This window comes from Populus trichocarpa, chromosome 11, assembly GCF_000002775.5.
Source record: "Populus trichocarpa isolate Nisqually-1 chromosome 11, P.trichocarpa_v4.1, whole genome shotgun sequence".
In the NCBI taxonomy this organism is placed as follows: domain Eukaryota; kingdom Viridiplantae; phylum Streptophyta; class Magnoliopsida; order Malpighiales; family Salicaceae; genus Populus; species Populus trichocarpa.
Window position 1 is genome coordinate 14373288 of NC_037295.2, and position 12500 is coordinate 14385787.

At 33.1% G+C, this 12500-nt stretch overlaps 2 protein-coding genes across 2 annotated transcripts; both read left to right on the forward strand.

Moving 5' to 3' along the window:
* Window positions 1–6: 6 nt before the first annotated feature.
* On the forward strand, window positions 7–772 carry LOC18109968 (probable glutathione S-transferase parC). The gene is made up of 2 exons (XM_006388203.3): window positions 7–167; window positions 267–772. The coding sequence occupies exons 1-2, from the start codon at window positions 54–56 to the stop codon at window positions 609–611; spliced, it is 459 nt and encodes a 152-aa protein (XP_006388265.3). The 5' UTR covers window positions 7–53; the 3' UTR covers window positions 612–772.
* A 9072-nt stretch (window positions 773–9844) lies between these two features.
* Window positions 9845–12053, forward strand: LOC127904016 (photosystem II CP47 reaction center protein). Its single transcript, XM_052445419.1, has one exon. It carries the CDS (start codon window positions 10179–10181, stop codon window positions 11703–11705), a length of 1527 nt encoding a protein of 508 aa, XP_052301379.1. The 5' UTR covers window positions 9845–10178; the 3' UTR covers window positions 11706–12053.
* The last annotated feature ends 447 nt before the right edge of the window (window positions 12054–12500 follow it).

Consider the following 12500-nt stretch of genomic DNA (forward strand, 5'->3'; position numbering starts at 1 on the left):
TTCATCAGCAAATCCCTGTCTTAATCCATAATGGGAGACCCATCTGTGAGTCAATGATCATAGTTCAATATATTGATGAGGTTTGGAGCCATAAACCTTCATTGTTGCCTTCTGATCCTTATCGACGTGCACATGCCAGGTTTTGGGCTGACTACATCGACAAGAAGGTAAGTTCCTAGTACTGATTTGTTTTCTCTGTCTTACTCTGTTTAGTTTTTGAAAGGAAACATTAATGAAGTATTGACATGCAAATTGGTTACGTCCAGATTTATCCTATTGGAAGGAATCTATGGGCATCTGAAGGTGAGGTCAAAGAATCATCGAAGAAGGACTTGTTTCAGTGCTTTAAAATCTTGGAAGAAGAACTCGGAGACAAGCAATATTTTGGGGATGAGAGCTTTGGCTATATAGACTTGGCACTTATTCCGTTCTACAGCTTCTTTTACACCTTTGAGACCCTAGGAAACTGGAGCATGGTAGCCGAGTTCCCTAAGCTCGTGAAGTGGGGTGAGAGATGCTTGCAAAAGGAGAGCGTCTCCAAGTCTTTAAGTGACCAAAAGGAGATTTATGAAGCTGCTTTGCAGATCAAACAGGAACTGGGGATTGAATAAATATATAATACTGCAAAAGAAGCTTGATATTGTGGCATTTTATGTTTTTCAACTTTTGTTTAGTAATTTTATTTTCATATATAGTTCAAGTATCTTAAAATACATAATTCAAGAAAAGATTTAGTAACTTAAAAATACAATAGAATTATTATTCATGTTCATAGATTTTTATTAACTAACCATTAATAAACCTAAAACAAACAAATCAAATTTGTTGTCTCAGGTGATCTAAAAGATTGTTAGGCTATAATTTGCAAGCATGCAAACAATGTTATATGAAATAGTACATTCAAAACAAAAACCAATTTAAATGATGATGAAATACAACAGGATGGGAATAAATTTCCAAGAAAATAATTATGTTGCAGTGCCTACTGGTTTACATTCAAAATAGTGCATGCTTGAATTTTAGAGCAAGGAGCAGAATTCTGTGATACTACTTCGAGAGATCTGAGATACCAACTCAGAGATGGAGGGGGAGAAGTCAAAGGGTAGACAATAAACTCAAAGGGTAGACATACCAATACTCAGTGTATATTGGGATTTCCAAACACAAAGTCAAAGATTTAGGACCATTTAAGTGAGTTTGCATGTCTAGAATCTGTCAAATTCAAGGGAATGTTCATTTTACATGTCTGGGATCTGTTAAATTCATTGCCTAGCCTGGGAACCTTGTGACTGCCTCACCGCTACAACAAGGCAAGCAACGAACTCTTCTTAGTTGGACTCAAAATAGTATGAGCTAAAGGATTTCATCTTCCATGTAATTAATCATAACAAAAATTCTGATAAGGCGTTTCTTTAAAATATTAGTCTAACAGAGAGCAAGTACATACATGATCCGAACTTTAATGAGGACCAAAATCAGTAGACAAAGCCAACCTTAAGAGAATCTCAACAAAAAATTTCCTAATGTGTTCCTCAAATCCCTTTCATGGTTTCCCTCCACTTGCTTCTTCATGTGCTGATCAGTTTGGCCAGAGTATGAGTAAAATCTAGGAAAGTAAAGTAATCTCCTTCCCCAGAATTTAGCACTAGACCTAACAAAATGGCTACTCCAATCCAGTTTACTGCAGAATTAGTCTCTGGTTTGTAATTTAGGCCTCTAAACACTTGCTAAGAAATACCTGCTAAAGATTACCATATCTAAGAGTCCTCTAAACACTGACATCTCTAAGCCAATGGCAGTAGCAATAACAGAAGTGCCAAACTGACAAATAACTACTGCTCAAAAGAAGAAGTTGTTGTTTGTTTTGACAAATAACAAGATCTTGATAATTCAGTGTGGATCTGTGCTTAGCAGTCCAAGACCAAAACAATTGTTTTGTGGTTAGGGAAGTGGAACTGTCATAGCATATAGGTACATTGATCTACACTCCTTCACTTTGTATTTGTCTTCTTGTTTTGAGCGGTTTAACAAAACCAACAAAATAATTCTAATTACTGAAGAAATCCCTTATTGTATAGGCTTCTCTTTGCAAAAAACGAGCTATCTGGTAATGTTTTAGGAATTTCATTTCTTTCTGCTGGTTGTTATGAACCAATTTTGATGTGGGGAGGAAAAAAAATTTATTTTAAAGATGACTGTGAATGAAAGCGGGGTATAAAAAATAATACTCCCTACAGGAAGAGAAAGAGAAATAGGAATGTGGAGAAATGGATAAGTGTGTTTCATAGGAATGGTGACTCAGAATTGAAAGACTAGTGGATTGGACTTTTGGGACAGGGAAGAGGAAAAGGTGAAGAAGTAGACGATGTTTCTCTAAGCAAATTTTAATTTAAGACAATAAATGTAGAGCAGACCAAAGTTTTTTTTTTATTATTATTATTAACGTGGGTGTTTGAGTCAGCTTCCGCGCATCTTGACTAATTTTACAGGCTCTAAAGTTAACAATCATATAAGTCTCCAATGGCTCTGAAATTTATGAGACTCGAACCAGTAATTTTTAAAAAACAAACCTAAAATCTAACCAATAAAACTATAGAGTCTTTGAACAATACAAAGACTGTCCCTTTCTTTACTCACATATAATTGCGTTTGGTATTGGTGGCGGCGGCAAGGTGCTTCTTCTCCTCGACCTCTCACGTGATCTTTTTTTAGTACTTGAAGTTGGAAGCTTTGATTTCAGTGTGCTCATATTGCGCTTCCCTTCTCCTTTAACTTACTAGTTACCACTACTTTGGATTTTTGCTTTATCAAAACAAATTAACATTCTATAATGGAAGTCTCATCAAGCTATTATCCAAAATGATCATATCTTAATTTGAAACTCAAAATTATTCAATTATTTACAACATTTGATTACTATTAACTACTCTACTAATCAACTTCTTAATTTTTCCTAAAAGGGTATTGGTATTATTTGACCTGGCTAATTCCTTGGATACATACCAATGATTACTTCCGTACGCATCCATTATTTTGAACTAACAACTTTAGATGTGTGAATCAAAAAGAGAAGAGAAGAAAAGTCTTTAATATATATAATTATTTGCACCTAAACAGTATATATATTATAAGGAATCTAAAACATACGGTCCATTGAAGTTGTAAAACACAGATTTAGTTAGCATTTTTTTTATTATTATTAACGTAGGTGTTTGGGCCAGCTTGCGCGCATCTCGACTAATCTCACGGGCCCTGAAGTTAACGACCATGTAAGCCTCCAGTGACTATCATATTAGCAACTACATGGCTCAAACCTGGGACCACAGGAGGAGCAAACCACTTGATCCCAAGCTCTTACCACTAGACCATCTACTACCTGAGACCACATTTAATTAGCACAATTGAAACATATAGTTTGAACTTACAAATGACATTGGAGAGAAAGAGTGAGAAACATTAAGTTAGTTCCATAATCTTATACTATCATATATATTTATTTTTTATGATAATTTGAGTTACTATTTAATACTTATTTTAGTGATTGTGTATTTTGATTCAGGTCATCAAACAAAGTAATGGATTGTTTTAAAAGTCTGGATAAAGCTATTTGAACAAAGAAAATGGTGCATACTTTTGTTGATATTTGCATCAAAGCTATTAATATGGGAACAAGACAAAACACTCATTTTAATAAAATTGGTTAGAAATTCTGTTGATTGCCTTTAAAGAACAAGCTAGTCATGCTTTCACCGAGTCAAAACTAAAAAACAAATGGGATGGTTGTAAAAAGGATTGGAGGATGTAGAAGAAACTGATTTCTGAAACTAGTGTTGGATACTAAAGGCCTTCTTGGATGGATTATGTACGAGATGGAATTAGGGATAATAAAAGTAAAACCATTGTTGTTAAAATCGCGAGTTGACTTTTAAAATCTTACGATTTTACGAGTCAACATGTATATAACGTGTCAAATCGGTTTAAAACTCGAAATCGGTCAAACTCGGTCAAACTCGGTTAAAATCGGTAAAATCGATCGATTTTGACCGAGTTTGACCAATTTCAAGTTTTAACCCGCAAAAGTTAAAAAATTTACGGCCTCCTTGTCCGAGACCCCTGACACTCCACTACATAGTTCCCACTCCCCAGTCTCCCCTTTCCTCATTGCCCAAATCTCAAATTTTCAATCTTAGCTGACTAATACCAGCATTAGAGGATCTTGAGTATAGGGAAGCCTTATACTGTATTTTAGGCCGGGAAGGCATGATCGGAGGATCGAAACCATGGGAAGACAGAGGTAGATGGTGAGGAATCAAAGAAGTAAAATAAAAGATAGGAATACTTATATAGAGAGAAATACTGTGTTTTAGACTAACCATTTGTTAACTACAAAGAGAGACGACAAAGACTCAGAGAGAACTTGAAATACATGTCTTGTTTGGTGGGATATTTGAACATTATTTTTAGGACTTGTTACTAACATAAAAAAGATGGAAGGTGAGGTGACATGAGATTAAATTGATGTCATTTTGTACGTTTTTGTTCTCGTTGTCACGGGTTCACTGTATTGGTCTCTGTTAATTTTTTTTTGAAGTTGGTGATATACCTTAGAATGTTGTATCATCTCACTAGTTGCCTGTAGTGTGTTTCAAGACTTGTCCTCTAGAAAATATTCTAAAACTCTATCAATAAAACATAGTTGTTCAATCTTATTTTTTTTATTTTCGTATTTTTAAATTATTTAAACTATGTATGAATTTTTATTTGAATTGTGTATTTTAAGGTGTTTGGACATTTGTATTGTTTATTTCACTTTTATTTTAATTGTGTTATATTATTATTTACTACTTGACTAAAATTGTCAATATATAATTAGTTAAAATATTTTTCTTGTGATTTTACGATTTTACGATTCGAGTTTACGATCCGAGTTTATATTGTATATTTCATGTCGTGTCAAAAAAACGTTTTTGACAACTTTGAGTAGGACCTTAATAAAGGATTCTTGATTTCATGATATATTAATAATCCAATCTATAACATTTTAATTCTAAAACTATAAAATTACTATATGTCTTTTTTAGTTATTTTTATCAAAATCACTTTTAAAAGAAATTTTAACCAAACATCTTTAAATTGTTTTTTCTTCAACATCAACTTTAACCATAGTTTTAATCAATCACATATTTGATCAAACTAAACACAATTAAAAGTGCTTTTTTAAAATAATTTTTTTTAAACCACAACCATAAAAATTACTACAATATCAAATATATAATTAATATGTTCAACAACAATTCTTCTCCGTATGTGATTAACAATTTGGTCATAACTAGACATGTTGGACTTCCAATATCAAATTATGTTGTTCATTTGGATGGCCTGTTCGAAGGTTTTCGTCCTAACAATTTGTTTATAATAGTATCTCATGCTAGTGCATTGATGAATGTGGGGGTACACATGTTGTTTCACTGTCTGTATGTCGAATTTTCTAGCAAATGACATAGGTTTAACTAAGTTATTTCTCGTGCTAATGCTATCGTTGTGGCTTGGACAGAAAAGAATTGAAAGTAAAAAAATAATATTTAGATCATCATAACTTATTTGGCACTGTTATTAAGCTCGATATAACTGTTCAAATTTAAAAACTCTCAACTCGACTCTTTACTTAGTCCAAGTTTTAAATTAAATTATGTGAGAGTTGTCTCGTTGTGACCTTATTGACTGGATATGTCCGAAAAAATCAAAGAAAAAAAAAAAGAATAAGCCAGGTTATCCCTAGTTAACCCACAAAAACTGCAACCTTGGTTATGGACTCCACTTGGTTGCATTAATTTTTTTATTTTTTTATTTAATAAGAAAAAATACAAAAAATAATTTACTATCAACACAATACTGAAGAATAAAATTAAAAAAATCTCATACTAAAGAATGGAATTGAAAAGAAAAACCTAAAAGATAAAAGAAAAAGAAGAAGAAGAAGAAGAAGCTAAAAAACCCCAAATGAATAAAGAAAGGGGCTTGTTACAACAAAGCCAATACATATGGGTCGGAGCAAGGTCCGCAAATTTAGTCTAGTCATTTTATTTTATTTTTCTATCATTCTCTTTGCCCCTTAATATTTGAGAATTAGAAAGATTTTTTTTAAGTTTGAGTTTGTTCATTTAGAATTTAAGCTCTTTTTATTTATTATTTTCCCCTCCTTTTTTTATCCTTCCATAATTTTTTAAGTCCTCTAAGTTTGATCATGTAGAATCTGATTCACTTTCTCATTTAGCGAAGGGTGCAAAATAAATCATATTTAATTTTCGATCAAAAGTACTATGTGAAATCTTCAGTTTTTCATCTTTTTTTACCCCTATCCCATGGGTAAATCATTTGAATCAATAGATAACATTTTCTTCTCTATCTATATGAATTGATTTTATTACATTCCAAATTCTTTCTGACACCTCCCAAGAAAAATCTTGAATTGGATCCCAAATTGACAGATTAGTATAAGCTTATCTATTCAGTTATGCACTCTTTGAATATGAATTCATATTCTAAAATATCCTAGCTTTCATGCTTTGATGGGTCTCTAAGATCCTTTCAATAACTTATGTTGTGTTGAAAAGATATCTATATGACCTCATCAATTACGTAAAGAACATGGTACAACAAAACTGAAGAAAGTATATAAAAAAGACAATTCTTTTCCATTTTTTGTTGTTCTATTTTTTCTATTCTATTATTAGGTGTCTCTTGAATGGATGATTTTATTTTCTCAGTGTTATACCTAATATCTTCTACTTTTGGCTTCCTTGTTTAAAGAAATTCCTACTCTCTTCAATTAGCATCATTGTCTCGTACTCTTCCAGCTTCCAACTTCCATTAGCATATTTAGGAATTTTCTCTAAAGCTTCAAAAAAGGAATATTAATATGCAATTGCTCAAATGTTGGCTTCTATTTTACTATGGGAAATCTTTAGTTGGTCTAGTTTCCCTTTTATTGTTGTTATATGAAATATTAAGGTGGTTTCTTCAATCGAGATTGATAACGTGTTTGAGATTATGATAGATATTTTTTTTCAAAGTGTTTTTTTTTTAGAAATGTATCAGAATAATATTTTTTTTTAAAAAAATTATTTTTGACCTCGTCATATCAAAACAATCCAAAAATACAAAAAAATATTAATTTAAAGTAAAAGAAAACAAAATATTTGTAAACAGTTAAAACAAATATTGCATAAATATATTTAAATAAGGATTGTTTTGACATTGAAAATTAAACATATAATTAATTTCCTTGAAATTTGGTTTAGCAAAAGGCTTTCCTATTTGGCAATTGATATTTGAGTATTTCATTCACAATAATCACACACAATATTGGTTTGATCTTACTTAGTTCTTTAGATAAAGTTATTATTTGTGCGTAATAAAATCAAGTTCAAAAACTTCAATTGCTTTTCTTTGCATTGCTTTCTTAGAAGGTGATTGATAGTTATTGGATGTCAATTCCTCTAAAAGTTCATAAGTTGCTTCATGAGTTTTAGCCATTAAAGCTTTTTCAATTTTGCATCAGACATGTTTGTAGCTCTCAAACCGTAAAATGTTTTTTAATAAATATTTGTGTGTCTCTCTCTTAATTCATATAAAGTGATGTGAACTTACATGTTAATAACTCTAGAACCCATAAACAAGAAAAAATACAATCTAAAATTAGATCGATAAAAAACCATCAAATAATTACTTGAATCAAGAAATAGAAGTTATTGAATGAAAATCTTTACCTTGAACTAAAAATATAAGAATACATGTTATATACAAAGATAGTTAATCTATAATAATTTATGAAGAACCAAGAGAATGAACAATCTCGTTACATTTATAATTAAGAAAAAACTAAAAATGCTCAGTGTTTCACTGTACAAGTCCACAGTGAATACTGAGCAGTTTTTTTTTTTTTTTTTTTTCTGTTTTTTTTCTTTCTGTTTTTGGATACCTCCTGTTCTTCAAAAAATTTGCGTTTTATATTTCCAACATTTGATGCCTCCTTTCATGATTGAAGTAACATTAGCTATTGCTTGACGAGACGGAGAGGTTTTTTCCTTCTAGGAAAAGATGACGAGTTACTAAAGCAATCAATGTGTTTACGAAAACGATTCATTAATCCTATGTTTAAGAACATAACAATTAATAAGGAAAATGGAACTGAAGATCTGAGCTCCTTTTTATATGTATTTTCCGTCTATAGTTTTAAGATTTGTAAGCGACGTGGTGAAATTCATGACATGGAAGAAAATTAATTTCTTTAATTCAAAATTCAAAAATGCAATGAACTTCGACCATTGTATGATGGAAATGAATATCCCACAAAACAATTATGAAAGAATAGAGTTAAAATTGTTCGAGTGTATTTGAGATTATTGTTGCGGTTGTTTTAATTCAAAATACAAAAATGCAATGAACTTCGACCATTGTATGATGGAAATGAATATCCCACAAAACAATTATGAAAGAATAGAGTTAAAATTGTTCGACTGTATTTGAGAGTGTTCTTGCGGTTGTTTTTCAAAATATTTTTTACTCAGAAATGTATTAAAATAATATTTTTTTATTTTTTAAAAATTATTTTTAACATCAATACATCAAAATGATCTAAAAACACCAAAAAATATTAATTTAAAACAAAGAAAAAAATAAAAAAATTTAATTTTTTTAAAAATATTTTTAAAACACAAAAACAAATCGAATAACATCCGTAATTGCATGGAAATTATTCTCGCACTGTATTTTTTTTATTTTGATCTAAGACGTGTCATGATTTTATAACAACGAAGATAAAAATGAAATATATAGAATTAAAATGTCGGGTCTAATCCATAATAAATGTCCAATAATTGAAGGATATCGTTTAATAGAAGAAATAATAATAATAATAAAAAAAAAACATTATAAATTGTACATGTTGGGCTAAATTAACATAGGAAAACAAGACGATTAAAATGGAGTATTATAACTGGAAAAAAGTGTATGTTTAAAAGTCTACTGGAAAGATAAGATTCGTGCCATTACTCTTTTAAGAAATTGTGGCTTAGGCAAGGGGTCCACGTGTGAAATAGTCAGGTAGAGGAGGCGCGGCGGCCGCTCATGGTGGGGCCCACATTTGTTTCTTGTAACCCATTTTCAAAGATTTTTCATCTTAATGCCATGGTGAAGCGGGTGCCTATGATATTGACAACCGTCCAATAGATGCAAGCGACGTGGCAGTTATCACGTGAATACATGTACGGATTTTCAGAGGAAGCGACATGTGTGGTGATGATGTGTTGGAAGGTGACAGACAGTTGAAACCGGCGCGTCGGCTGCTGTGTGGGGGAATTCAATAAGGGACATGCGGGTGAGGGAAGGGATAACTTGTTGCGTGACACGTGGGGAGCTGTGAGAGAAGATAGACAAAGACAGGGTTATAAAGCAACCGCCAAAAAGAAAATGAGGTGCATAGTTACAACTTACAAGGTTTGGGCGGCTGGCTGCCTTTAAAGCCGCGTCGCGTTTACGTGGAAAACTACTATAAGTATTCTTAATAAATTCATATAATATTATTAAAACAATCCAATTTGAACTATCCTCTCCGGGATTTTAAAAAGGAACTTTTGGAACACTAATAGACATTAAATGAAATAAAAAAAAATGAAGTACTTTATTTTACTTTGATGTGAAAGCGTAACAATGAATTTATTGTTTTAATAATATTATATGAATTTATTGTCTTAATAATATTATATTGGATATTGGCTTTTATTTTATTATTTTTTCTATTTTCTTTATTTTTTTATTTTATTTTATTTGTTATTTGCGCAGATTCGATAAGTTCATAACATAAAAAAAAAAAGACAAAATGAATTAAAGTAAAATTCTTACGAATAGGCTCTTTGAATGATGAACAAATCCGTATGCATTCGCTCATCTAAAATGGAGTCAACCTCCCATTGCGTATTGGTACTTATCTGGTATAGAATAGATCTGCTTCTCTTTGTTCCTACAAACAGAATTGTGACATTCTGACTAAAATACTAAAAAAAAAATGGAATCCTTTCTCCGAGATAATCCACTGAAAAAGGGAGGTCCATAACATAGTTTTTTCCAGTGCAATAAAGTTACATAGTGTCTATCTTTCGTTGATAAGGGGGTATTCCATGGGTTTGCCTTGGTATCATGTTCATACCGTCGTATTGAATGATCCCGGTCGTTTGCTGGCTGTCCATATAATGCATACAGCTTTGGTTGCTGGTTGGGCCGGCTCGATGGCTCTATATGAATTAGCAGTTTTTGATCCTTCTGACCCCGTTCTCGATCCAATGTGGAGACAAGGTATGTTCGTTATACCCTTCATGACTCGTTTAGGAATAACCAATTCATGGGGTGGTTGGAGTATTACAGGAGGAACTATAACGAATCCGGGTATTTGGAGTTATGAAGGTGTGGCTGGGGCGCATATTGTGTTTTCTGGCTTGTGCTTCTTGGCAGCTATCTGGCATTGGGTGTATTGGGATCTAGAAATCTTTTGTGATGAACGTACAGGAAAACCTTCTTTAGATTTGCCCAAGATCTTTGGAATTCATTTATTTCTCTTAGGAGTGGCTTGTTTTGGGTTTGGTGCTTTTCATGTAACAGGATTGTATGGTCTTGGAATATGGGTGTCTGATCCTTATGGGCTAACCGGAAAACTACAATCTGTAAATCCAGCGTGGGGTGTGGAAGGTTTTGATCCTTTTGTTCCGGGAGGAATAGCCTCTCATCATATTGCAGCAGGGACATTGGGCATATTGGCGGGCCTATTCCATCTTAGTGTCCGCCCGCCCCAACGTCTATACAAAGGATTACGTATGAGAAATATTGAAACCGTGCTTTCCAGTAGTATCGCTGCTGTCTTTTTTGCAGCTTTTGTTGTTGCTGGAACTATGTGGTATGGTTCAGCAACTACCCCCATTGAATTATTTGGTCCCACTCGTTATCAATGGGATCAAGGATACTTCCAGCAAGAAATATATCGAAAAGTTGGTACTGGGCTGGCTGAAAATCAAAGCTTATCCGAAGCTTGGTCTAAAATTCCTGAAAAATTAGCTTTTTATGATTACATCGGAAATAATCCGGCAAAGGGTGGATTGTTCAGAGCAGGTTCAATGGATAACGGGGATGGAATAGCTATTGGGTGGTTAGGACATCCTCTATTTAGAGATAAAGAAGGGCGTGAGCTTTGTGTACGTCGTATGCCTACTTTTTTTGAAACATTTCCGGTTGTTTTGGTAGACGGAGACGGAATTGTTAGAGCCGATGTTCCTTTTCGAAGGGCAGAATCGAAGTATAGTGTTGAACAAGTAGGTGTAACTGTTGAGTTCTATGGTGGTGAACTAAATGGAGTCAGTTATAGTGATCCTGCTACTGTGAAAAAATATGCTAGACGCGCACAATTGGGTGAAATTTTTGAATTAGATCGTGCTACTTTGAAATCCGATGGTGTTTTTCGTAGTAGTCGAAGGGGTTGGTTTACTTTTGGACATGCTTCGTTTGCCCTGCTCTTCTTCTTCGGACACATTTGGCATGGCTCTCGAACCTTGTTCAGAGATGTTTTTGCTGGTATTGATCCAGATTTAGACGCTCAGGTGGAATTTGGAGCATTCCAAAAACTTGGAGATCCAACTACAAGAAGACAAGTAGTTTGATACAACATTAATCTCTGATTTTGCGTCTCTATTTTCTTTTTGTAATTTGACATAGGGTACTGGGGACATCTTGATTTGAATCGCCGCCTTTTCTTTGTCTTGACTCTTGCTCTTTTTTTATCCGGGAACGCTCTAAATAAACAGATATGGAAGCTATAATTGTAAACCACGATTGAATCTATGGAAGCATTAGTTTATACATTCCTCTTAGTATCGACTCTAGGAATAATTTTTTTCGCTATCTTTTTTCGAGAACCGCCTAAAGTTCCAACTAAAAAGGTGAAATGATTTTTCATTATCTTAATTGAAGTAATGAGCCTCCCAATCTTGGGGGGCTCATTACTTTAACTAGTCCCCGTGTTCCTCGAAAGGATCTCTTAGTTGTTGAGAGGGTTGCCCAAAAGCAGTATATAAGGCATACCCAGTAAAACTTACAAGTAAACCAGATATAGAGATGGCGACTAGGGTTGCTGTTTCCATTATTATATAATAATGAAAAAATAATAATTTCCAGACCACAATGGATCTATGATAAGATCATTTATTTACAACGGAATGGTATACAAAGTCAACAGATCTCAGTTAATACAAAAAAGGATTTATGGCTACACAAAGCGTTGAGGGGAGTTCTAGATCTGGTCCAAGACGAACTATTGTAGGGGATTTATTGAAACCATTGAATTCGGAATATGGTAAAGTAGCTCCGGGGTGGGGAACTACTCCTTTAATGGGTGTCGCAATGGCTCTATTTGCGGTATTCCTATCTATTATTTTGGAGATTTATAATTCTTCTGT